This window comes from Cherax quadricarinatus, chromosome 38 (genome assembly GCF_038502225.1).
Source record: "Cherax quadricarinatus isolate ZL_2023a chromosome 38, ASM3850222v1, whole genome shotgun sequence".
In the NCBI taxonomy this organism is placed as follows: domain Eukaryota; kingdom Metazoa; phylum Arthropoda; class Malacostraca; order Decapoda; family Parastacidae; genus Cherax; species Cherax quadricarinatus.
This window is the reverse complement of record NC_091329.1, coordinates 17,263,402-17,291,309: the sequence shown is the minus strand read 5'-3', so window position 1 is coordinate 17,291,309 and position 27,908 is coordinate 17,263,402. Positions and strand designations below refer to the sequence as shown.

Genomic DNA, 27,908 nt, shown 5'->3' with positions numbered 1-27,908 from the left:
GCACGCTATTTACATCCCCTTTATTTATTCCTGTTTTCCATTTATACCCCTCGATCATATCCCCCTAATTCTACGCCTTTTGAGAGAGTGCAACCACAGGTAATGTGGGAAGGTGGCAGTTACAGATAATGTGGGAAGGTGGCAGCCACAGGTAATGGAGATAATAGCTACTATGGGTAACAGACAAGATAGCTTCAATAGTTAATGGAGAAGATGGTAGCCACAGGAAATGAGAAATATGGCGATGAACGGAAGTGGATTGGTGTTACACGTAATGAGGAAGAGAGAAATCCAAAGTAATGCTGAAGATGGCAGTCACAAGTAACATGGAAAACTGAAGCATAAGATAACGTGAAAAATAATAATTGTAGATAATGGAGTAAATGATTTAATTTTTTTCTGTCTAAAAATCATCAGTGTATGAAATATATAACTGCATAACTTAGGACAGGTTTGTCATTTTGTTTCTTACTCTTCAAGGAGGTACTTTGTTACTGACCAAGTGTTCAAGGAGTTGGAGCTACCTACCTCATTACTGAATCAAATATGATTGTCTCCCAGTTCCCAGACCCTCCATGACCTTTACGGTTTTAGTGCTTCGCTATATGTATTTGCTAACAATACAGAAATAGGTTTACCCTTAAGGATCCTAATAATAATCTACTATATTTTCCAAACGTAATCTTTTATTGTTCAATGGTAAAAATCGTTGAGTGATTTTAATAAGCTTTGGATAAATTATATTTTGTACCTTTCTAAGGTCCTTTTATTCTTGCGTGTTTTTTTTTTTCGAAAAGAATAGTTGTCGAGATATTGTTAACTGAAAGTGAGTCCCGTCCTACCTACGAAAAAAAAGTAGAGTTATAGATAATAAGACTAGCAAGCTTTCAGGAGACATTTCTATTGCTGTCTACCTATACCGTGTATTTTCTCACTGATAGAGAGACAGCATGCATAGAAAGTCTTCATGCTGACGTTTCCTTGCTCAGAGTTGAGCTTTATCGAGACTCGATGAAATCCTCCTCTGCAAACCCTCTCATTACTATACATGTTGGCACCACTTCGACAATTAAACTATACTCTCTTTCTCAGTTCACATCTTCAGCTTTACCTTTATTCGCCAATACTCGAGAAAGTTTCCATATCGCCCTAATATCGTTTTTATTTTTTACCATCACATACACTACAGGATAAGGAGAAGCAGCGATAGACGCAAAAGACAACTGCAGAGTTTCGGGAAGTACAGCGAGCTGGCACACAGGACAGGAGGACAGCTCATCGAGACGACATTCATGGAGGTGGGAGAGACAGCGAGGATCCTGGAGGCCGAGCAGTATCCTATGGTGAGTGATGATAGTGAGGGAGCACCTGATACAAGGGCAAGGCTACCTGATAGTAGGGACTACTACAGCTTCTTAAAGACGTGTGAGTAAATTGCCTTACCCTAGCAACTTTATAAACATAAAGAAGGAACACTGCAACAGGCCTTCTGGCCTATGTGAGGTAGGTCCAATTCTCCCACCGGCTTAAGCCAATGCCTTGACCTAGTGAGGTCAGACACGTCACTTAAGAGAGGAGCACAGCATCCGACCTAGTAGCACAAGCTAGTCAGGTCCAACTCACACCCACCCACACTCACTCATGTATTTATCCAACCTATTTTTAAAACTACACAACGTCTTAGCTTCTATGACGGTACTCGGGAGTTTGTTCCACTCATCCACAACTCTATTACCAAACCAGTGCTTTCCTATGTCCTTTCTGAATTTTTCCAATTTAAAGCCATTACTGCGAGTCCTGTCTATGTTAGATATTTTCAGCACACTATTTACATCCCCTTTATTAATTCCTGTTTTCCATTTATACACCTCAATCTTATCCTCCCTAATTCTACGCCCTTCTAGAGAGTGCAGATTCAGGGCCTCAGTCTATCCTCATAGGGAAGATTTCTGATACATGGAATCAACTTTGTCATCCTCCTTTGTACGTTTTCCAGTGCATTTATATCCATCTTGTAATACGGTGACCAGAACTGTGCAGCATAATCTAAATGAGGCCTAACAACCTGAGGACTTCTATTATTTATACTTCTTGCTATGAAGCCAAGGATTCTGTTAGCTTCATTGCGAACACTAATGCACTGTTGTCTTGGTTTTAGATTACTGCTAACCAGAACTCCTAAATCCTTTTCGCAATCAGTAGTATTAAGATCTACATAATTTAGTTTATATGTCGCATGATTATTTAACTGTCCAACATTTAGAACTTTGCATTTGTCTATATTAAACTGCATCTGCCACTTCTCAGGCCACTGCATCAGTCTATTCAAATCATCCTGGAGTGTACTAATGTCCTCAATAGAATGAACTGGACCGTCTATTTTGGTGCCATCAGGAAATTTGCTTATGTCGCTATTTATTCCCTCATCTATGTCGTTTATGTAGATTGTGAACAACAAGGGGCCCAACACTGACCCCTGTGGAACACCGCTTGTGACGTGCCTCCTTTCTGATTTCTCCCCATTTATACAAACTCTATTGCCTATTTGTCAACCATGCCTCCATCCAGGAAAAAATTTCTCCTCTTATTCCGTAGCCTCTGATGTGGAACTCTATCGAAAGCCATACTGAAGTCCATATACACAATATATTCAATACCATGATCTACCTCCTCAAATACCTTAGTGAAGAAAGTTAGTAATTAATTTCTTTATTTTTCTGAGGACCATGTCACTAGTTACCGCAATCGTGCATAGTTTATTATCGCCCTGTTCTACATAATATATTATTTCTGGAATTTCGCTAGTATCTTCCTGAGTAAACACTGAGAGGAAGTAAGAATTAAAAATTTCACACATATCCTTATCAGTGTCAGTGATCTGACTTGAGTTACTCTTAAGTGGGCTTATCTTGTCCCTAATCTTACTACTGTATACCTGAAAGAACCCTTTTGGGTTAGTCTTCGAATCCTTTGCGACCTTAGCCTCATAATCCCTTTTTGCTTTTCTTATTCCTTTTTTTATTTCTCTCTTTAATTGAATATTTTGATTTCTTAACTGCCCCTCCCCTCTTTTCATACGCCTATATATGCCTCTCTTTTGACCAATGAGATGTTTTAATCTAGCCCTGCCCGCACCTGTATGTGGGATCATTTTTTGTTAGATCTAATTTCCCTACTCGGAACAAAAGTTGTCTGGACAGCTAGAACTATGCTCTGAAAAACGTCATATTGGCAACCAAGATCACCTACCTGACCCATAGTCATTAGACCCTAATTTAGCCCACCCAGGTAATTTTTCAGTCCCATGAAATCGGCCAAGCGAAAGTCTTGGACAGAGATTTGATTGCAGTTATCTGGGTAAATCCATGATATATTGAAACTAAGTGATTTGTGATCACTTTCCCCAAGCTCACCATTAACCTCAAGATTATTAACTAGTGATTCTTTGTTGGCAAGAACCAAGTCAAGTAGATTGTTACCTCTAGTTGGTTCTGTCACAAACTGTTTTAAAAAGCAATCCTGAACCGTATCAAGAAAGTCACTAGAATCAAGATTTCCTGTCAAATTGTTCCAATCAATTTGTCTGAAGTTAAAATCTCCCATTAACACAACATTTTCATATCTAGACACCTTACTACCACCACCACCACCACCACACCCCATCCCTGTTCATAAAGTAGTAAATAATAGGCACCTGGGTATTAGTCAACTGTTGAGAGCAGAATCTTTGAGGGAGTTAACGAAATACTCTAATTAAGGCAGAGCTTAGAAATGAGCTGAGGTATGATTACATCTCATAGCCTGTACATTCAACAGTGTAAACAAAGATTAACTGTATTCGAAGAAATAGTGAAAACACATAAGAACTATTTGAACTGTTTTGCAGGCGGTGTTGAGGCGGGTGTCTGATGTTACGTCACCGCAGACAGTGAAGATGCCTGTGGACTCTTTGGTCACTGTGCTGGAGGTCTCCATCTCCGGCGGTGCGGTTTCTGCTGTTCTACTTTCGCCGTCGGGTGAGTTTATTCACTCATGAAAGAGTTAGATAAACTCGAATAGTAATGAGTATAAAATAGCCGGATGAAATAGGAATACGGAGGGTAAGCGTGAAATTTTAAGTCTTTTTATTCTTTTCCTGTTCATGCACAACCTTAAAACAACAAACATTGCAGTGCGAGTTCGCGGCTCCCGTCTGCGAGTTCACGGGTTCGATTCTCAGGAGGAGGATCGAGTTTCCATTGTCTCACACAGTTTCAGAGTGATCAAATCTGTGATTACCTTGTCTCTCTCTCCCTCAGGGGCCAGGTTTGACTTGGTAGCTGATGCCAGCTCTTTGAGCGATGATGATTACACGGTGGTGGTCGCAACACACTACCATATACAGGTGCGTCAACATTTGGGCTATGAGATTATTATTATTGCGTTATTATTATTATTAATATCGAAGTCACTAGGGAATTTTTTTTTAAGGATTGTTAGGCTAGGGGAAGGATTCAACTTCAGTAACAGACAGTACTCTACCCATGGCAAGGGGTCTTGAAATTGACCGGACATAACTGTGTCATACGTTATCTTAACAATTGCCTTGGTGATGGTCTCACCACGGGGCCGAGTACTGTTCGTTCCCTGAAAAGATTCAAGTCTTACCCGAAGAATACCTGAAGGATGCTTCCTTGGTCTGGTCCCAAACCATGTTTCCCGGTTTATCATGGCCTGATTAACCAGGCTGTTGGAATACTTCGATGTATATCTTCAAAATTCGGATATAATATTCTTTAATTGGGACTCTAGTGAAATGACGAACGTTAAGGTTGACCTCCTTAGGTCGTGACAGAAATTAAAAAAATAAATCTTATTGCCAAGATTTCGCAAAACGTCTTATTTACGGTATCAAACCTCAAATCATGTTACAGAGGACACAATGGGAACCTATTTTGTTGTACCTCATCACTATCCAGTGTGTCACATTCTAAACCAGCGCTGCACTGTGATAATTAAGACACATGAGAAACAATATTTTGCACTGTTATTATATTCACTACGATAAGACAGATGTGCAACAGTATTGTACACTGTTATCATACTACTCCACGATAATATGTAAGACACATGTGTATCAGTATTGTACACTGTTATCATACTACTCCACGATAATATGTAAGACACATGTGTATCAGTATTGTACACTATTATCATACTACTCCACGATAATATGTAAGACACATGTGTATCAGTATTGTACACTATTATCATACTACTCCACGATAATATGTAAGACACATGTGTATCAGTATTGTACACTGTTATCATACTACTCCACGATAATACGTAAGACACATGTGTATCAGTATTGTACACTGTTATCATACTACTCCACGATAATACGTAAGACACATGTGTATCAGTATTGTACACTATTATCATACTACTCCACGATAATACGTAAGACACATGTGTATCAGTATCGTACACTGTTATCATACTCACTACACGATGATACTGATGGAGCTCATCCAAGGATATGAGACTAAATTCTGCCTTATTTTTACGTCGCTAAAGCGAATGACTTAATTTACTTGGACAATTATTATATACATTTGCTGGTAGAGAATCCTAAGGAAGCCAAGGTTTGCCTGTAGTCTTATTCCAGGGACATCAGTCACTCACGGAAACGTCTATTTCTCACACATAATTTTAAACAAACTTGTCGACTTACGTTATTTAGGCCAATGTTAGGCTAAGTTAGGTTTGGTTAGATTAAAGTGAATTCTTTAAGTAAAATCTAGCCAATTATAACATACATCAAAGCCAATAAATAAAATTATACTTGAAGTCAATAAAAGCATCTGAAGTGTGAAAAAGGGAGGGGGGGGGGAAGTTAAAATTACAGCCAACAGTTACTTGTTCATTCGCGTAACTATCACATTCTAAGGTCTTAGTCAAAGCGAGGTAATGACGTTGATTTGGAGAATCTGATGTTCAAGGATACATAGTTTTTCCAACTCTCCTTCCTCCTCCTCCTCCTCCTCCTCTCTTCTTTTCCTCCCTCCTCCTCTTTTCCTCCCTCCTCCTCTTTTCCTTCCTCCTCCTCTTTTCCTTCCTCCTCCTCTTTTCCTTCCTCCTCCTCTTTTTCCTCCCTCCTCCTCTTTTCCTCCCTCCTCCTCCTCTTTTCCTCCCTCCTCCTCCTCTTTTCCTCCCTCCTCCTCCTCTTTTCCTCCCTCATCCTCCTCTTTTCCTCCCTCCTCCTCCTCTTTTCCTCCCTCCTCCTCCTCTTTTCCTCCCTCCTCCTCCTCTTTTCCTCCCTCCTCCTCTTTTCCTCCCTCATCCTCCTCTTTTCCTCCCTCATCCTCCTCTTTTCCTCCCTCCTCCTCCTCTTTTCCTCCCTCATCCTCCTCTTTTCCTCCCTCCTCCTCCTCTTTTCCTCCCTCCTCCTCCTCTTTTCCTCCCTCCTCCTCCTCTTTTCCTCCCTCCTCCTCTTTTCCTCCCTCATCCTCCTCTTTTCCTCCCTCATCCTCCTCTTTTCCTCCCTCATCCTCCTCTTTTCCTCCCTCCTCCTCCTCTTTTCCTCCCTCTTCCTCCTCTTTTCCTCCCTCTTCCTCCCTCATCCTCCTCTTTTCCTCCTCCTCCTCCTCCTCTTTTCCTCCCTCCTCTTTTCCTACCTCCTCCTCTTTTCCTCCCTCCTCCTCTTTTCCTCCCTCCTCCTCCTCTTCTTCTACCTCCTCCTCCCTCTTTTTTCCTCCCGAACAATTAGCCACAGGAACACTTGGTCTTCACTTCGTCTTCGGTAAGACTACATGTTACTCCGTCACTCTGACATGTAGATATATTAAAGAGCCGAAATCTTACACCAGCTATATTTCAAAACTCGTTTAATTTATGAATATATTATTAAACATGTAAGATTCAAGCAAGGAAGAAAAAAACATCATCAACACTATAAACTAATTTTTAGATAGTTATTGAAGTTTCTAATGTGAGGAATTAATGAGAATTTAGTTTCTTGCTAAATGCTGAAGACGAGTCAGAGAGAGACGTCTCATGCCAGATATCAAACTGACCCTTTGACCCTTTGACCCTTTTACCCTTTGACCCTTTGAAGAACTGGAGGGCAAAGGAGGGGCTTGATGCTGGCGAAGGGCGAACGACACCTGATTGGCTGTTGTGACTCACTGTGGGTTTAACGCTTCTTCAGCAATGTTTATTATGAACACGGTGTCGTTTCCATATCCGTTATTTATTCAGTTTTGTGAATAATTGTATTATTATCGCCAATGAATGCGTGTAAGAAATTTGTGTTTAATGCAACCTTTGTAAAATATCACATTGCAATGACATCTCTGAAGTATACCTGCAAAAGCGAACTTGTTACTCTTGTTCGGGCAAATTGTAGCCTCTGTTTCCTCCTACTGTAGTCCCTACTACACATATCGGCTTACAAAGATTACCCGGTGTTTCTGACCTACTCTTGCAGGTCCGAATAAACATGGCTCAACGACGCAAAGATGTCGGAGAATGGACTTTGAAATTTGAGCCCATTAATGTGAGCTCGGCGGTGGTGTACGCCCGCACCTCCCTGGACATAATGCCTGTCTTCTACACCCCGGACGCCGCCTCCAGCCAGCCGTCCATGCAGCGGGTCCAGGGCGAACCCAGCCCAAGTTAGTACTGAAAATAGGGATCCACCCCACTTGAAGGATTCTTTTATATTACATCCCACTTTTGTATACCTCTGAATATCCTATTTAGTTTGATTTCATCGATGCTACAGGTTTATATCACTAAAATATCTCCAGATTTCTAATTTGCATTCGACATACTTTTTTTACTTTTGTGTGTCTGTTATACAGGTTTGATTGTATCCTCATTTCCTTCAAATTAATGTCCTCACATTTTTTAGTAACACAAGTAATGTAGACGATCTCTTTCTTTTACACAGTAGTGTGGACCAATTTAAAAATTGAATCGGAAGTCTGCCTGTGTGCATTTCAATTTGTTTGGTAGTCATCTTCAATAAATTAATGGCATAGTGTTGATAATAATAAGCACAATGATAATAATAATTAATGGTATAGTGTTGATAATTAATAATAAGCACAATGCACACTGTCGTCCAATCTCTTGAAATATTTTTTTTTATCGTTTTACTTCCATAAAAATGTGTAATATTGAAACTAATAAGTGAAGAATATCTGAAGTAACAGAAAAAACTCACCTGAGAAAACTTTAGACAATATTTCTGTCCGTCCTGGAGGACTACTACTACTACTACTACTACTACTACTACTACTACTACCACTACTACTACTGCTACTATTACTGCTACTACTACTACTACTGCTACTGCTACTACTGCTACTACTGCTACTACTGCTACTACTACTACTACTACTACTGCTACTGCTACTACTGCTACTACTGCTACTACTACTACTACTACTACTACTACTACTACTGCTGCTGCTGCTACTACTACTACTACTACTGCTGCTGCTACTACTACTACTACTACTACTACTGCTACTACTACTACTACTGCTACTGCTACTACTGCTACTACTGCTACTACTACTACTACTACTACTGCTACTGCTACTACTGCTACTACTGCTACTACTACTACTACTACTACTACTACTACTGCTGCTGCTGCTACTACTACTACTACTACTACTACTACTACTACTACTACTACTACTGCTGCTGCTACTACTACTACTACTACTACTACTGCTACTGCTACTACTACTACTACTACTACTGTTTCCACTTCTATTCTTTTATGCTAGTAACCTTATTTTCGTGGTTAACTACTTGATTCATAGGTATGTCCGATAGCTTTTTTATATATATGTGATAATTTTTTTTTATGGTGAGTCCTGTCACAACTACCAACATGCTACAGACATGGACACGTACCTGGATATAATCATGACTGGAGTGGACACGGCGGGGCTGAAGCATGTCCAGAGTGTCCTCCTATTGGATGATTCGGGTCAGGAGTTGGTTTTGGACCTGCCCAGTAACTCCCCTCGGCGCAACACTTACCTGAGCCTCCCTTCCCAACGTCTGCCCAAGGGAAGGTTCACGGTGGTCGTCAGTGGAGAGGACAGTACAGGTTAGTTACATAGTCCGGCTATATTTCTCTCTCTCTCTCTCTCTCTCTCTCTCTCTCTCTCTCTCTCTCTCTCTCTCTCTCTCTCTCTCTCTCTCTCTCTCTCTCTCTCTCTCTTTCTTTCTCTCTCTGCCTCTCCTTTATCATTCTTTCTCACGTTTTTTCTCTACAGCTAATGAATCTAGAGGAGTTAGTCTAAGGAAGAGCTCATGTCCGACCTCAGCAAATATCATAGTCTGACATTATAAATAACCACCTTGTATATTAAACAAGATGCGCCTTTAGGGTTGCGAACAGTATGATCGAACTCCAGATCAGAGCCAAATAAAAAAAGGCCTTAAAACATGTACGTTAACGCTACTTAATATATTTCCACGTTCATTTTATAGTTTTATTATTTTTTTTACAAATTCATTTTTTATTTTACAAAATTTTGTTTATCTACTGGGCTGAATTAGAATCTCAGGTCATTGCTGAAAAGCTGAATATTATTGGAGGGCGTAACGTCGGCAGGTGTGTGGACACACGTATTCCTCAGTGCCTGATTGAAGTCTCCCAGGTCAGGCTCTCATATATCAACACTTTCTACGAGTTTGTTCTGCGTGATGGAATACTACAGGAAAAACAGCTTTTCTGTTCACTGCTGTGTAACGATTATATACAATAGGTAGCAGCACACTTGCTTATATATCCAATTTTGCTAAATGAAAAAAGTATTCAGAAAAAAGGCTTTGTGGACAACTTTTCGTTCTAAGCAAACTGGATAAAGCTCTACTTAGGCTTGTTCTGTATAATTATATCTTCTCCATGTGGTCGACACGTCATGGTCTGTATTTGCTCAATTATCCGTCTCCCTGTCCCAGGAGTGGTGTTCCGTCGTGAGGGTGGAAGAGTGTGGGAGACTGTCAAATCCAGCCTAACTTTTTCCCTGGGTCGTGATATCTGGGGTCCTCCTGGCTCAGTGCTCACTATCCCTGTCTCCATCACTAATACCGACACCAGCACCGCTACAGCCAAAACCTACTTTATCACAGCGTACGACGCACTTGGCTCCGTGGTCAGCGTCGACCATACACGGTGAGTACCCAAAGTCAAGAGTATAAAAGACAGCGAGCAGCACGCCCATAGACGATGTTTCTCTCAGAACTGAGCTTTATCCTGAGCGAAATGTCCTCTAAAATAAAATCTTGCTCTCTGTTATATGTCTATATACCCACTTGTTATCCCAGTCATCTGTCTTTTACAACCAATGTTTGTGCATTATTTTATCCACTTTGTATTTTATTTCGTAGTTGTAGATAAATGGTTCAGAGAACCAAATTAATAAATTAGACACATGTGGAACACTTGGGTATCTTTATTGTGGAAACTTATCGCCACACAGTGGCTTCATCAGTCCAGTACACAGAAGAATGGTGAAGATCAGAAGGAGTTTGAGGTAATAAGTCCTTCACCCTGGAGTCGATGTAATCAGTCCATCAGTCTTAATAAGAATGATGAACTGGTGGACGACTTGGGGCCAACGCAACGGCCTGGCTCTCCCACCGACAGCAACCTACACGCTCGACTTCTGAACCAAGCGGCCGTGTACCCTCCACCTGCTCACGGCCTCCTAGGTTAAGTTTCAGAATGGCGTAGCGCTGGAACTGTATATGGTGGTAATTTCCTCAGCCATACCCTTCCTGGGCATGGATGTTATGGGTTGGGACAGGTGCTACATGGTGAATTAGACACATGTGCAACAACTGGGTATTTTTATTCTGTAGATGTTTTGCCAACCAGTGGCTTTATGAACACGATACAGAAGACTGAAGAAGTACAAGATGAGATAACCAGTACCTCAGCCTAGGGAAAGGTGTTCAGTACCATAGTCTTAATGACCTACTTCCACTGAGGAATCCCACCTACCTGTGATAATACTTTCGTCACATCTGACTAATAAAAAGTTCGCTATTGGGCCGTGCGGACGTGCTGCGCAGTAGCTCCTGATTGAGTTGGCATTTGCGCAGTGTTGACGTGTACTTGGCTCTGTGAAGACCTGTTTGCGCGCTCTCTAGAATTGAAGCAAGATGCCCTCCATCGAGCAACTTTACCAACAGCTTAAGGAAGAATTGAGGTTGGCGAATTTGGAAATTAGGCGATTGACCGAGGAAAACAAGAAGATTCGTAGTCCTCCTGTTTTGAGTCCTCAGGTCAAGAAGGGAAACTGGTCAGTGGCTGGACAGCAGGGAAAGAAGTTGACGATTAAGAAGACGAATGGAAAGGTAGAAACGATGAAGAAGAAAGAGACTGCCGTGGAAACTGTTGTGGAAACATCCAATACATTCTCAGTGCTACCCGACGAATGTGAGTTGACTACTGGGAACGACACGACGAAAGACATTAAGGAAGGTAAGAATATTGTTGTTGTTGGGGATAGCCAAGTTAGGTATATGGATAGGGCGTTCTGCTTGAAGGACAGGAGTAGGAGACAGAGAGTTTGCTTTCCTGGGGCTGGGATGGAGGATATTGTTAGCCGTCTGGATGACATCATGAGAGGTAATGGGAGCAATCCTATTATCTGTCTCAGTGCTGGAGGCAACGATGTTGGCAGACGTAGGAGTGAGGACCTGATTAGCAGGTATAGGTCAGCAATAGAAATAATTAGAAGTAAGGGTGGGAACCCTCTCATATGTGGTATTTTGCCAAGGAGGGGAGTTGGAAGTGAATGGTTGTCCAGGGCAATTGGTGTCAATTGCTGGCTGAACAAATACTGTAAGGAAAATGCGGTAACATTCATTGACAACTGGGACCTCTTCTATGGCAGAAATGACATGTATGCTAGGGATGGGGTTCACTTATCTAGGTGTGGGGTGGAAGCACTGGCAACTGCAGTGGAGGGAGCAGTTAGGACTTTAAACTAGGAATAGTTAGTGGTATGGGTTTTGGCAGGAAAACAGTGAAGTCCCAGTGTAGTAATATTACGAGTTCTAGGGAAACTAGTAATAATAAGAACGAGATAGATATTGAAAAGCCAGGGACCTTGGGTGATAAGGACAGTAATAGGTTTAGTAGGAAAATAGAAATGAGCAGGAAGGGTAAAGAGAAAGGAGAGTCTTTCAATGTTTATTATGCTAATTGCCGTAGTGCTAGGAATAAGATGGACGAGTTGAGATTAGTTGCTAGTGTAGGTAACATTGATGTATTTGCCTTAACTGAGACGTGGTTTAATTCAAAAAGTCGGGACATGCCTGCGGAATGTCATATTCAGGGTTTTAAATTGTTCCAAGAAGATAGAAGTATTGGGAGGGGGGGTGGGGTGGCATTGTATGTCCGAGATCGCTTGAACTGTTGCATAAAAACGGGTATTAAGTCTGAAGTAACACATACAGAGTCTGTTTGGATAGAATTTTCAGAGGGGCATGAAAAACTGATTTTAGGAGTGATATACCGTCCCCCTAACTTAGATAGGGACCAAGGGAAACTACTATGGGAGGAAATTGTTAAGGCCACAAGGCACGATAATGTAGTAATTCTAGGAGACTTTAACTTTAGTCATGTTGATTGGAATTTCTTGACTGGGAATTTAGAATCGTACGACTTCTTAGAAGTATTTCAGGATTGTTTTTTGAAGCAGTTTGTGACAGAACCTACAAGGGGAAATAACCTGCTTGACTTAGTTATGGCAAACAATGAATCCCTTGTTAATAATTTAGAAATTTCAGAGGAACTGGGTGCTAGCGACCACAAATCAATTACATTTAGCATTGAATGGAAGTACGATAGTAGCGATAACTCAGTAACAGTCCCAGATTTTCGCTTAGCAGATTACGATGGGCTTAGAGAACACTTATCATCTGTTGACTGGGGTAACGAAGAGAGCTATCAATATGACAGTTTTCTGAACACTATACATGCTGCTCAAAGAGCGTTTATCCCATATAAAGAAATTAGATCAAATAGAAATGACCCAAAATGGATGAATAATAGGCTCAAATATCTACTAGGGCATAAGAAAGGAATTTATAGGCGTATCAAAAGAGGTGAGGGTCATCTTATGAATCAGTATATTGACATTAAGAGGGACATTAAAAAGGGGATAAGAAAAGCTAAAAGGGACTATGAAATTAAAGTTGCTAGGGATTCTAAAACTAACCCAAAAAGTTTTTTCCAGGTCTATAGAACAAAAGTTAGAGATAAGATAGGTCCCCTTAAAAATAACTATGGGCACCTTACTGACAATGAGAATGAAATGTGCTTGATTTTAAATAATTATTTTCTCTCAGTTTTTACACAGGAAGACACTAACAATATTCCAGTAATTAATTTTTACAGTGGGCTAGAAGAAGATAAATTATGTAACATCACAGTCACTAGTGAGATGGTTGTGAGGCAGATAGACAGACTGAAGCAAAATAAGTCGCCGGGTCCTGATGAGGTTTTTTCAAGGGTTCTTAAGGAATGCAAAATGGAACTCTGTGAACCATTAACTAATATTTTTAATTTATCTCTTCAAACAGGTGTAGTGTCTGATATGTGGAAGATGGCTAATGTAATTCCTATTTTTAAAACAGGGGACAAGTCGTTACCGTCAAATTACCGCCCAATAAGCCTGACCTCAATTGTAGGCAAATTACTAGAGTCAATTATAGCTGAGATTATAAGAAGCCATCTCGATAAGCATAGCTTGATTAATGATACTCAGCATGGATTCACAAGAGGCCGGTCTTGTCTAACTAATTTATTAACTTTCTTCAGTAAAGCTTTTGAGGCTGTTGACCACAATAAAGAATTTGATATTATTTACTTAGATTTTAGTAAGGCTTTTGATAGAGTTCCGCACCATAGACTGTTAAAGAAAGTGGCAGCTCATGGCATTGGGGGAAAAGTGCTCTCGTGGATCGAGTCATGGCTCACTGACAGGAAGCAGAGAGTGTCCATAAATGGGGTTAAATCCGAGTGGGGATCTGTAACAAGTGGCGTTCCACAGGGATCAGTCTTGGGCCCGTTGTTATTTATAATATATATCAATGATCTTGATGAGGGAATTACTAGTGATATGAGCAAATTCGCCGATGACACAAAGATAGGTAGGATAATTGATTCAAACGTAGATGTTAGGGAACTTCAGGAGGATTTAAACAAACTCTATTCTTGGTCAGAAAAGTGGCAGATGCAGTTCAATGTAGATAAATGCAAGGTTCTGAAGCTTGGGAGTGCCCATAACCCTAGTACTTATAAATTAAATGATGTAGAACTTAGCCATACAGATTACGAAAAGGACTTGGGGGTTATGGTGAGCAGCAACCTTAAACCAAGACAGCAATGCCTAAGCGTACGTAATAAGGCAAATAGATTACTGGGATTTATATCAAGAAGTGTAAGCAACAGAAGTCCAGAGGTCATACTGCAGCTTTATACATCATTAGTAAGGCCTCACCTTGATTATGCAGCTCAGTTCTGGTCTCCGTATTACAAAATGGACATAAATTCGTTAGAAAACATTCAGCGTAGGATGACTAAATTAATACATAGCATCAGAAATCTTCCTTATGAAGAAAGATTGAAGACTCTTAAGTTACATTCACTTGTTAGACGAAGAATGAGAGGAGACCTGATCGAAGTGTATAAGTGGAAGATAGGTATTAATAAAGGGGATATTAATAAGGTCTTGAGGATGTCTCTCCAAGAGAGAACGCGCAGTAATGGATTTAAATTAGATAAGTTTAGATTTAGAAAGGACATCGGAAAGTATTGGTTTGGAAATAGGGTAGTTGATGAGTGGAACAGTCTACCTAGTTGGGTTATTGAGGCTGGGACTTTGGGTAGTTTCAAATCTAGGTTGGATAAGTACATGAGTGGGATGGGTTGGATTTGAGTGGGACTTTCACATCAGAGCTTATTTCTTGGGTGGCATTGAAAATTGGGTAGGGCAAATGTTTTGTTAGTGGGATGAATTGTAAAGGACCTGCCTAGTATGGGCCAGCAGGCCTCCTGCAGTGTTCCTCCTTTCTTATGTTCTTATGTTCTAATACATAAGCCCACGTCTTGCTGCCTGTGCTTCAGATTCATTAAGACAACGGTTCTGAACACCTGCTCCTAGGCTGGGGACTGATTACCTCGTCTTCTGTATTGTATTGATAAATTCACTGGTTGGCGAAACGTCTAAGGAATAAAGATTCCCAAATGTTTCACATGTGTCTAATTCATCATCTTGTCGGTATTATATGCCATTGATATACACAGCAACTATGACCTTCAGCAAACAGTACCAGAGCTAGAACCTGCAATCCCTGCCAAACCCATTTGCGTCAATTATCACATCCAGGGGCAGAGCACGGGACGTTTTGTGTCGGGGCTTATGGTCGCTGATGCTTCCAGAAGCTTGGTCTCCCTCAGGATGGCGGAGGAGATCCATCTCGTAGAACAGAAGGTGAAGTACAACGCCAAGCACGACACCATCACTGTTGCCATTACCATCCTGTGCTATCCGCCGCCGCCACCATCACTCTCCCTAGTCATGTTCTCAGAATCCGCTTTTGTCAGGGAAATCCAGTACCAGAGTACGTTGGCCTGGATGCTCTCATAGCTCTGCAGCTCAAATTAGACGTATCAGGCAGTGCTGGGCGGTGAGAAAGGCGGCGTGGAAAAATGTCAGAGGGAGTTGTTTTCCTTCCTAACTGTTGGGTAGATAGGGCCGAGATTAGCAGACCGAGAATCAAGTTTCCGCCATCATTTGCACTGAATGACCCACACGGGCTTACCACGTGACATACGAGGAGGTAATATAATATGACATGCTACACCTTCCCAGGATGCAATCCATCGAAGATGAATGACACCTAGGTACCTTCTCTCGCTGTAATGTGTACAGGGGCAACAAGTATATGTACTTCCCCACGTCTGCCTGCTGGGAAATCAAGTTCCTTTTTCGGCTATGAGCAGAATGCTCTACAATGAGCTATGCAGTAAATGCTCACTGTAACCAATTTGTGTGCTTTACGCAGCAAACGATATTACTAACGGTGATTCATATAGACAGTTTGACTCTATCGAGATTGTTACCATTACTAATTATTATTATTAATATAACTCGTAAGAAAGATCAATAAATACTCTCTTAGGGTGAAACTAATGTTGCTTTATTCTGGTCTTTTATTAGGTTACAGCTGGGCAGGAACGAGACAACAGTTGTGAGTGTGAGGCTGGAGATAAACTCTCAGGTATCACCGCACACCACCAACTCTCTGCTGGTGACCGCCACCTCCACCCAGGGTGACACCTCCCATACACACGCTCACGTCTCCGTCACCTCCCTAGTGAGTGTAAACATTGTGTAGTAGTAGTAATAGTAATAGTTGTCAAAGGCACTTGTCGATAGACACTTGGTCGTCGTCTCCTCCTCCTCCTCTGTTTTTTTTGGTGTGTGTGTGTGTGTGTGTGTGTGTGTGTGTGTGTGTGTGTGTGTGTGTTTTATCATACGGAATGTTGATAATGAGAATTCCGCACATTATCATTACTATACAGTGTAGTAGAGGCTCGATACAGCAAAGGAGACAGTTACCTAACTGTCCTCACATAACGACAGATATTACACACTCTTGTAATCGTAACAGCTTTTGAATATAATAATAATAATATCAACTTGTGTAAAAAGGGAATCGTGTAAACTTAATTATTATATTCATATAGAAGCCCTAAACCCGTAAGGGTCATACAGCGCCTTGGGGATATGAAGTAACCAGGCTTGATCCAGTTGACTGGATCCGGAACCCTTCGCTAGTATCAACGTATTTCCATTCAAGGACACACAGCATACAGCGCCTGGACCCACACACACTTGTCACTGGAAAAGCAACATCTGTCGTGAAGTAACACTTCCTATCGCCACTGTACTGGCTTATCATTTATCCATTACGAGGCTCAGTGTCTTAACTCGTAAATGTCTCGTTGCGGTCTTTTCTACGTGTATGTTATATTTTGTAGCCATAGTGGTCAAGCAGGCTAATTCATAAATTTTAGTTGCTTTAGATTGATGTGCAGGAGGGCCCCGCTTATGCAGCAAGTTGGGCTCCGAGCTATTGCTGTAAAGCAAAAATTGCTGTAAAGTGAGACAGCCTTTTTTCACTCTCAAATGTATATAAAAGCCTGATAAAATGTTTATGCCATCTTATATTAAGTGAGCAATAGAGCTAAGGCTAAAAATGCATATACAGTACACATTGCTTTTCTTAGAATATTTTCGTCCTTATAATGAATAGCTAATATATTTATTGTAGGAAGCCTGAATATATGAACAATGGGAATAATTTAAAAACCTCTATATCAACAAAACGCTGTAAAGCGGGGCCTATTTGTACTCCAGGGAATTAACATGTGACTTGTAATATATATAATTTTGGCACCATAATTAATCGATCACGATAACCGAACCTTTGTTAAATTTCTGTAATATAGCTCAGTCCAACTATCATCTTCAGGTCTGCCTAAATTTAATTAACAGAGCAAACACAGGTGTATCAGACACTGACCAGTGCCACACACGCTTCCACACAGGGACAATGAAATAATTCGGATTATAATTATTTTATTTATGGAGAAGCGCTAGGTCCGTAAGGGTCATGCAGCCCCTGGCTAGCGAGAGACCATCAAATTCCATCCATGAACTAAGTAGCTACTTTTCCGTGGATCTAGAGCCCTTCACCAACATCAAGACCACCCCGTCTCCCCCCTAAGGAACCAAAATTATTTTCTAGCTTTCTATCATTGTTGAAGAGGGCCTCAGTATGAGACCGAAATATGCACTATGAATTTTAATTGTTATTTTGTTGTATCTCCATGGATTCGTTTGCGTTTTAGTAGCATTTCAGATCAGTTTAATATTAATTTCATTATGGTCGAGCTAATAGTCGCGGAATTATTAGATAAATATACATATGAGTTGCCTGAAAAAAATAACTCATGGCTTTACAGGCTAAGTTTGCAAGTTCTGGCTTAAAAAAAGGCATAAATTATAATCATTTCTATTTTTGTCTCTCAGCTTGAAGACGGAGTCCCGCCCGGGTGCAACTTGGTCAGCAAGTCGAGTTGTGATGGTCACCTCACCCAGAGCACATGCTCTAGTCTACAGTGGAATGCTGGGATATATATCCACGATGACATAGGTAAGTTATTCCAGAATGACACAGGTAACCTATTCCATGTCGTTACATGGTAACTTATTTCATGTTGTCACAGGTAACTTATTCTTTGTTAACATAGGTAAATTATTCCCGAATAACACGGGTAACTTATCCCATGTTGACACAGGCAACTTATTACAGAATGACACCGGTAACTTATTCTAAGCGGACACAAATAATAGATTTCATTATGGAACAGGTAACTTTTTTTCTCGCATGATGACACGGGCAACTAATTCTAGAAGGACAATGGTAACTTATGTTTGCTAATGGAATGCAAATCAAAGTTAACATTGTTGTTAATTAACAGTAGCAGTGAAGATACTAGTTTAATGTTAGAAGTCACACAAAGCTGTGAAGTTAGTATTTAAAATCACCAAAAGCTGTCAAGTTAGTGTTAAAGGTCACTCAAAGCTGTACAGCTTTGAATCTCAAGTTTAAACTTAAGGAACAATATTTTCTTCATCGAAATATTAACTATACATTCGTTGGTGAAGCGCAAAACCTGTAGACGTCATACAACACCTGAAGAAATTGGAGGCAATCAGGAAAGGGGAGAATAAGTTCAACTTTGGATGAAGAGCCCTTTTCCCTTTATCCTTGAGTCACTACAATACATGTCCTTGGGTATCGTTACAAGTCTATGTACTGGGGATCATCACAGTAAGCCATGGATTTTGTTACAACAGACTATACATAGTGGTAGTTAAAGAATTGGTATAGTATGTCCAAGAAAGATTAGATACCTTGTAAATAACACAAATTAGGGACCTTGTAAATAACACAAATTAGGAACCTTGTAAATAACACAAATTAGGCACTTTGTAAATAACACAAATTAGGTACCTTGTAAATAGCATAAATTAGGTGCCTTGTAAATAATACAATTTAGGGACCTTGTAAATAACAGAAATTAGGTACTTTGTAAATGACACAAATTAGGTGCCTTGTAAATAACATAAATTAGGTGCCTTGTAAATAACAGAAATTAGGTACTTTGTAAATAGCATAAATTAGGTGCCTTATAAATAACACAAATCCTCTGCTTCAGTTGATGATTACACGGAATTTCTGAGAAGAACAAAGTATTAATTTACACATATCTAATACTGTAACAAGAACATAAGAACATAAGAACATAAGAACGAAGGAACACTGCAGAAGGCCTACTGGCCCATGCGAGGCAGGTCCAAGTCTCCTACCGGCTTAAGCCAATGCACCCAACCTAGTCAGGTCAGGTCACATTGACTTAAGGGAGGAACACGGCAACCGACCTGGTAGCTCAAGCTATCAGGTCCAACTCACACCCTCCCACATCCACTCATGTATTTATCCAACCTATTTTTAAAGCTACACAACGTTCTGGCCTCTATAACTGTAATCGGGAGTTTGTTCCACTCATCCACAACTCTATTACCAAACCAGTACTTTCCTATATCCTTCCTGAATCTGAATTTTTCCAACTTAAAACCATTGCTGCGAGTCCTGTCTAGGCTAGATATTTTCAGCACACTATTTACATCCCCTTTATTTATTCCTGTCTTCCATTTATACACCTCAATCATATCCCCTCTAATTCTACGTCTTTCTAGAGAGTGCAGATTCAGGGCCCTTAGTCTATCCTCATAGGGAAGGTTTCTGATACATGGGATCAACTTTGTCATCCTCCTTTGTACATTTTCCAGAGAATTTATATCCATTCTGTAATACGGTGACCAAAACTGTGCAGCATAATCTAAATGAGGCCTAACCAATGATGTATAGAGTTGAAGAACAACCTGAGGACTCCTATTATTTATGCTTCTTGATATGAAGCCAAGGATTCTATTAGCTTTATTGCGAACACTTATGCACTGTTGTCTTGGTTTCAGATTACTGCTAACCAGAACTCCTAAATCTTTTTCGCAATCCGTAATATTAAGATCTACATTATTTAGTTTATATGTGGCATGGTTATTGTCCTGTCCAACATTTAGAACTTTGCATTTGTCTATATTAAACTGCATCTGTCACTTCTCCGACCACTGCATCAGTCTATTCAAATCTTCCTGGAGTGCTCGAATGTCCTCGTCAGAATGAATTCGACGGCCTATTTTGGTGTCATCGGCAAACTTGCCGATGTTGCTCTTTATGCCCTCATCTATGTCGTTTATGTAGATTGTGAACAGCAAGGGGCCCAACACTGACCCCTGTGGAACACCGCTCGTGACGCTTCCCAACTCTGATTTCTCCCCATTTATCCAAACTCTCTGCTGCCTATTTGTCAACCATGCCTCTATCCAGGAAAAAATTTATCCTCCTATTCCACGTGCTTTAATTTTCCTCAATAGTCTCTGATGTGGGACCCTGTCAAAAGCCTTACTGAAGTCCATATACACAATATCATATTCATTACCATGATCTACCTCCTCAAATACCTTAGTGAAAAAAGTTAATAAATTCGTAAGGCAGGAACGCCCCTTTGTAAAACCATGCTGAGATTCGTTGATTAATTTATGCTTTTCAAGGTGGCTACGAACTGCCTCGGCAATTATTGATTCCATAAATTTTCCCACTATGGAGGTTAGGCTTATTGGGATGAAGAGCACGACCTGGAACTATCAGGCCCAGTGCTGCTATCCTCATCTCAAAGTTACAATATGCATCTTATTTTCAGATACTTTTAAATTACATAATACCACTTAAATTATTATTACGGGCTTGTATTTAATACACACTTATTATAATTACCAGGAAGTTAAAACAATCTAATTATAAAAAAAAAAAATATTCCACCACAGCACTAAGCAGAATTGAGACGGTACCTGCCAGCAACCCTCCCAGCGTTATGGGGATGAAGAGCACGACCTGGAACTATCAGGCCCAGTGCTGCTCTCCTCATCTCAAAGTTACAGTCTACGACGTCTCCGGTAACGTCGGTTTCTGCACTATTTACAACGGCGACGTTACAGACGACAATGGTAAGGGGAAAAACTGTAACTGTTGTCACAAGTGTGAAAGCGTTGTTATTCTTATTATTATAGAGAAATAACCAGCACATGGGAAAAAGAAACTTATGATGACGTTTCGGTCCGACTTGGACCATTTACAAGTCACACTGTTGTCCAAGATGGACCGAAACGTCGTCTTATGCTTCTCGCTCTTATGTGCAAGTTATTTGTGTATTGTTCCAATCACGGTATTGTGCCATTTTATTCTTTATTATTATTATTGTTATTATTATTATTATTATTATTATTATTATTATTATTATTATTATTATTATTATTATTATTATAATTTTCATGGGAAAGCGATAAACTTGTAAAGACTAACCGGAGAAAGGAGAGAATAACTTAAATTCCTCGTATCAAAAGCCCATCACTGCCACCCAGCCCCCCCCCCCCTTCCCTCTCTCCACTGGGAGAAGAAATAATACCGGCGGTTTTGTTACGCATAAAGAATATTAGTCCAGTGCAAAAAGTATTCTCCCATCTCTCATACACACTTTTTTTTTTGTAATAGTTTTGTCACTTATTATTAGTCATTATATTTGTAATATAATTTATTACTCTGTAGCTCCTACAGATCAATAAAATGAAATGTAGTCTAGGTAAGATTCCGGTACATAGTAATACAGTAATGATTTGGTCCTCATATACTCTAAGAACATAGGAAAGGAGCAACACTAGGCCCATACTAGGCCAACAGGCCTAGTATGGGCCTAGTATTAGGTTGAGGTAGTGGAACACTCAATTGCTACCAAACAACATATGAGATAGAGAACCATTATTATTATTATTATTATTATTATTATTATTATTATTATTATTATTATTATTATTATTATTATTATTATTATTATTATTATTATTATTATTATTTTCTGTGTAATGCTAACTAGATTCGTATCAGTCATCCACAGCAATGACTTGTGGAAGCTCGATCCTCCGTCTTCTGAGCACGTGACAGACACGCTACCTGTTGGCTACTTTGGATGTTAAAGAAATTACACGTAACTGTAAATTAATTTAAAAAAAATGAGAGTACGTGAGTACGTTAACTGAAGTACGTGACAGTATTGCCACGTACTTCAGTTAATGGAGATGGGCCGAGAGATCTAAACTTATTTTGAAACTAATTTCTTTTATTTGTCACTTGCATTATGTGGAATAGGATCTTTTTCGGAAAACATTTCTGTGCCTAATAAGTAAAAATCCTATAAGAAGATAATTATTTCAATTTTTTTTCTTTCTATTTACTCATTTCCTAATAACTAGTACTCTCTCTCCACTCAGGTAACGTCAAGCTCAGTAAAGGAGCAATAGCTGGAATAACCGTAGGATCCGTCCTGGGAGGCATTCTGCTGATCATTATCATCGTCTTGGTCGTTATCCGTCTGCGCCGCAGCAAGAAGGAAGACATCACTCTCAGGAGAGCTGCCAGGAGAGATGACGAATAGGGGCGACTTAAGGAACACCCAGTGGAACAGACAGGGGCCTCACCAGCCATCAGAGGAACATCAGGAGGAACCGTGAAGTCAGGAACTCGAGATCAGCTTAATAGATCCCATAATTTTGTAGATTCTTTGCCCATTGCACTCTCTGGCTTGTCAAGAAGACACTCGTGGCTGTCGGAAACCTCGACAACCACGATGTTAGAAACAGACACAGAGAGGTCTTCGGCACCGCCTCCTTCCTGGCGAGAAACTAGTTCCTCCTACAACACATTTCCTCTTCCGAGCCAGACGAGCTCCTGGACCATCACGTCATCCAGCCGGACGGAAGAATCTAGCAGAACTTCAGACCTGTCATCAGCTTCAAGAACCTCATATCTATGGGGTTTCTGGAGAGTTCAGTTTCTACGACCACCTTCAGTGTTCACAGTGAGTAAAGCAGAAATATTAGATACATTGTAAAATGAGTGTAACAAGCACCGAACAAATTTTGATTTCCAGTACAAAAAAAAAAAAAGATTTATATAAAAGAAAGCAAATTGTAGATACCAATTTAGGACATTTTGAAAATTATTACAGAATTATTTAACAACACTGGGCAGCTTATAAATATTATCACGTACGTTTTGATGCTATCTGCAATAATAATTTCTTACTGATGACTTTGTAATAAATGAAAAGAATGCATTGAACGTTATTTTGAGCTCAGCACACCAAGTGTGACCCTATGACCGTCACTGCCTGACTGTCACTGTCTGTCAGGGGGTCCTGGCCGTCACTGTCTGTCAGGGGGTCCAGGCCGTCACTGTCTGTCATCGGCTCGTGGCCATCCCTGGCAAGTGACATCGTGGTTCTGCTTACTTATTATATTGGGCGTTCCTTCGGACTAAGTCTATATATTTATACCTTGTTTCTGGATTATTATTATTATAATCAAGGGGGAAGCGCTAAACCCAGAGGATTATACAGCGCCTGGGGGGGGGATGTGGAAGGCATTCAGGCTTAATTCGGGGAACTGGAGCACGGATCCAGTTCCCTAAATCAAGAGCCTCTCACCAACATCAAGGAACCTTCCTTGAGGGGCCTTGTTGCTGGAGAGGAGCAATTGACCTATGGAAATTCGAGTTTCTTCCCATTCCTCGCATCAAACCTGATTACCTACTGTACCTTACCGGCTGTATAACCCGAACGGGTTTGACGCTTCATCATAATTACAATATTTTAATTTTTTTTTTAATGGGGAAGCACCAAGCCCACAGCGGTCGAAACAGCGCCTGGGTAATGGAAAGGAAATCAGTTTCTATGCGAGAAGCTACAGCTTCTCACCCCCTAACCTCGCAACCTTCAATAAACAGCTGTAATTTGATCTTATATCTTGGATATGATTAAGTGTACGCTCTCGAATTCAGGGTATGAAGTGTGTACGTGTGTGTGTACGTGTGTATTTACGTGTGTGTGTGTGTACGTGTGTGTGTACGTGTGAGTACGTGTGTATAATGCGATGTAATATATATTGATTTTAATTAAAACTGTATTTAGCCTAGTCTTCACTTTTAATTTTGGAATCACTTACGTAAAGTTCAATGTAAAATTATTGGCGTTTAATATTGTTATTGTGTGCTGTATAATTTGTACTCTTCGAATATCTAGATGTATATTCTTGTAAATAAAGAAAAAATCATTATATTGATTATTATAATCCTCACTTCTGCCCCAGCAGTCAGCGGTAATGGCGGTGCTCCTCGCTGTCTGGCAGTAGTTTGTGGAACTACTCTATGAGGCTTAATGGTAGTTTTGGCTCCTCAGTGTATGTGGTGGAGTAGCGGGTGCTGTCTGTGTATTGGAAGTGGCCAGTGTGCGTGTGTTGTAGTGGAGAGAATGTCCACGGTCGGTGTTGTGGTGGTGACAATGTCAGTTTAATTATTTAACTGTACAGTGGAAAATCTAGTAGTAAGCATAGAATACTAGTGATAACTTGGCCTGTGATAGGGCCCACGAAGCAAGGAGCTACTACATACAGCTAGTTTTAAGAAGTGGGGACAAGCCGAGATTCGACCCAAGTCACAAATTGGTGAGTACTGACTTTTTTTTTTTTTTTTTTTTTTTTTTTTTTTTTTTTTTTTTTTTGCCGCTCATACTGTAAAGATGCTCTCCACATTGCTTTGGAGACTTTACTTTATATTCAAATTATGTCATATTCTTGGCTGAAATTGCTCATGATGGACATTTGAATGTTGATCAGACTAAGCATTAAAATGGGGAAGAAATGTGAGCTAAGTGACTTGACCGTGGAATGAAGTGATGGGTTCCCAGTTACACTGGACATGAAAAGTGTTAAGCCTTTTTAATTTGCTTTTGATGACAGAGTATGGCTTCCGTTTTCGCGAGGTGTAACTATAATTTGTTGTCTACTAACCATTTCCTGCAGCACTCTCTAGTTCGTGATAAAACATTATCTGTATCTTGTGGGTCTTTGCCTGAGACTAGCACAGCGCTATCGTTTGCAAACAGAAGCTTGCACTTGATACTGATGGGCATGTCATTCGCAAAACATAAAAATAATAAAGGACCCAGAATATTACCTTGGGAAATCTCACATGCTATCGGTAGGGGTTCTGATTTTGTATCACCTGTTGCCCAGGTAAGACTTAAACCAGTCTACAGAGCCTATGCCGATACCTTTATAGTTTGGTGCACCTGCACATCAGTTTTGGTCCTGGATTACTTTGAATTTCACCGCATAACAATGCCACAATTAACAATTGCACCAGGTTCTGTGGCCTGGTGGCAAAAAGCTCTCGCTTCACACGGTGATGTCCGGGTTCGATTCCCGGCGAAGGGTGAAAACATTGGACGTGGTTTCCTTACACCGGTTGTCTATGTTCCCCATCAGTAAAATGGGTACTTGGGTGTTAGTCGACTGGTGTGGGTCACATCCTAGGGCAAAACTGACCTAATTTGCCCGAAATACTTTACATAAGCGGTTTTCTATACAGTAGTATGTCACTGATGTCAGCTAGGCTTGTATACCGTGTACATGAACTTGCAGTAAATAAAGATATTATTATATTATTATTATTGTTTTGTTTGTATGGACGTGCTGTGTTGACACACGTTGCGACGACAATGACATAGTCGCTGTTGACAGGATGGTGACTGTCATTGACACTCTAGGGGGGGCCATTACTCCAGTCACCTGTTCCTGCCACCATGACTGATCCCTTTCTGCTGTGTATTGCAGAATAAATGTAAGTACAATTATGATAACCCTCACTCTTCTCCCGCCTGCTAACTTTCAGCTTATTTTTGCTCCCTTTAACACTTATTTTCACAACAGAATTGCTTCTGTTTTCAATATACTCCGTTCACCAGTTCAACAAACAGAGGATGCATTTAAACTCTCCTGGTAATATTTAACACCTCAAGCTCCAGCAGCTGGTGATAGAGGTGTTTACCGTTAAATTTCCTGCTAAGTTAACTCTCCTCTCTCACACTCCACACTTGATCTACCTTTTTTATGGAATAAGACGATTTCCTTACCTGACAGATTAAAATTGTCTTGGTCACATTCTCCTCAAGGAAGGTTCCTTGATGCTGGTGAAGGGCTCTTGATCTAGGGAACTGGATCTGTGCTCCAGTTTCCTGAATTAAGCCTGAATGTCTTCCTTCTTCCCCCCCCCCCCCAAGCCCTGTATGATCCTACTGGTTGAGAGCTCCCAATGATTATAATAGTCACATTGACAATTCACTTCGTAGGAGGCACCTCCCTTCCATCTGTTTCAATTGAACACATTTTATCTTTAGAAGAAGCGCCTCTATAGACCTGACCGTGAGTGTGATTGTGTACAGCATCGGTGGTTCAGTGGTAGAATTCTCGCCTGCCACGCGGGAGGCCCGGGTTCGATTCCCGGCCGATGCATTCGTTTATAAAGAACCCAATGGAAAAGTTACTCTGACTTTTTTTTTAGTTATCATAGGTTCTCTACACATATGCTGCTATGTATGATAATCTATGTAACTGTATTTGTGTATACCTGAATAAACTTATTAAAAGGAATGGTCCAGTGTCCACTTTCCTTACTCGGCATCTCAGGTCTCTCTGCTGTATAGTTTGTTACAGTTGTAATTCCTATGGCTGCTTTCCGCCCGTGGCTTCCTTTCTCCTCTGTGCATGATCAAGGTGTACTTGGATCATACCTGCTACGTTTGGGGCCCTCTCCTTCATGCAGATGACCCACACCAAGGCACATTATGCAGAGCCATTCACCAGCTGGCCAGCTACCACCTGGAGGTGTGTTAATTATTAGTACGGATTGTTTTTAAGTCCCCATAACATTTATTTGCCCTCAAGGCCTCTGTTAAACCATTTTTTGATGTTATGGACGAAAAATTTAAATAAAAACTTGGGAAATGAAGATAAGGTTAGGTTAGATAAGGTTCGTCAGGAAACAGGACAAATGTTTCCTGACGCGGGTCTTAGTCAGATGATGACCCGCCTTTGGAGCTTTTGGTCATCTGACCGAGGCCTTCCGCTGGCTTACCGGTCCACCCCCTTTAAAAATTATGGTCATTTATAACCTGAAAATGAAGATAAGAAAATTGTATAATTAGCATTGTTACCCATGATTTACTAAACTTCGTTTTCTTTTAGAACTGTTTACCCTTGTTTCATGGTAGCCTAAAGCAAATAATTTTGCTTACCTTAAAGAAACCTATAGTATAACAAAAAAAGGGCAGGTTATTTGTGTATAAACCTATAATATATTTATTTGTACAAGTTCATGTACAAGGTATACAGGCCTAGCTGACATCAATGACATATTACTATATAGAAAGCCCCTTGTTATGCAGAACATTTCAGGCAAATTAGGTCAATTTTGTTCCAGGAGTCGACTCGCACCAGTCGACTAACACCCAGATACTCATTTTACTGATGGATGAACAGGAACAGGGATAAGGAAACACGCCCAGTGGTTCCACCCTTCCCGGGAATCGAACCACGAATCTTCAGCGTGCGAGGATCCGTGGTTCGGATGTCGTGCCGTATAGGTAAAACTGGTCAACTAGCAAGAACTCGTTTAAAATTAAATCCTTTCTAAAACTTTCTCTTGTATATTTTCGTTAGGTTAAGAATGATTTTTGCGAAATTATTGCATATACAAATTTTCGCTTGCCTTTTACAGCAAGAGGGTTGCTATAT

The 27,908-nt window shown here is 40.4% G+C and overlaps 1 protein-coding gene and 1 non-coding gene across 2 annotated transcripts in view; both read left to right on the top strand.

Moving 5' to 3' along the window:
- The window catches only part of LOC128693028 (von Willebrand factor A domain-containing protein 7-like), a 57,662-nt gene extending 33,311 nt beyond the window's left edge, over positions 1 to 24,351 (top strand). The window contains exons 10-19 of the mRNA XM_070092142.1: positions 1,190 to 1,343; positions 3,887 to 4,016; positions 4,299 to 4,384; positions 7,472 to 7,658; positions 8,903 to 9,115; positions 9,976 to 10,189; positions 16,254 to 16,410; positions 18,132 to 18,255; positions 21,054 to 21,233; positions 22,551 to 24,351. Of these exons, the coding sequence (XP_069948243.1) occupies positions 1,190 to 1,343; positions 3,887 to 4,016; positions 4,299 to 4,384; positions 7,472 to 7,658; positions 8,903 to 9,115; positions 9,976 to 10,189; positions 16,254 to 16,410; positions 18,132 to 18,255; positions 21,054 to 21,233; positions 22,551 to 22,714 (1,609 nt within the window). The 3' untranslated portion in view covers positions 22,715 to 24,351. The remainder of the gene's footprint in view (positions 1 to 1,189; positions 1,344 to 3,886; positions 4,017 to 4,298; positions 4,385 to 7,471; positions 7,659 to 8,902; positions 9,116 to 9,975; positions 10,190 to 16,253; positions 16,411 to 18,131; positions 18,256 to 21,053; positions 21,234 to 22,550) is intronic.
- A 2,205-nt stretch (positions 24,352 to 26,556) lies between these two features.
- Positions 26,557 to 26,627, top strand: TRNAG-GCC (transfer RNA glycine (anticodon GCC)). The gene has a single exon. It is a non-coding gene; the product is annotated as a tRNA-Gly (tRNA).
- Positions 26,628 to 27,908: the final 1,281 nt, after the last annotated feature.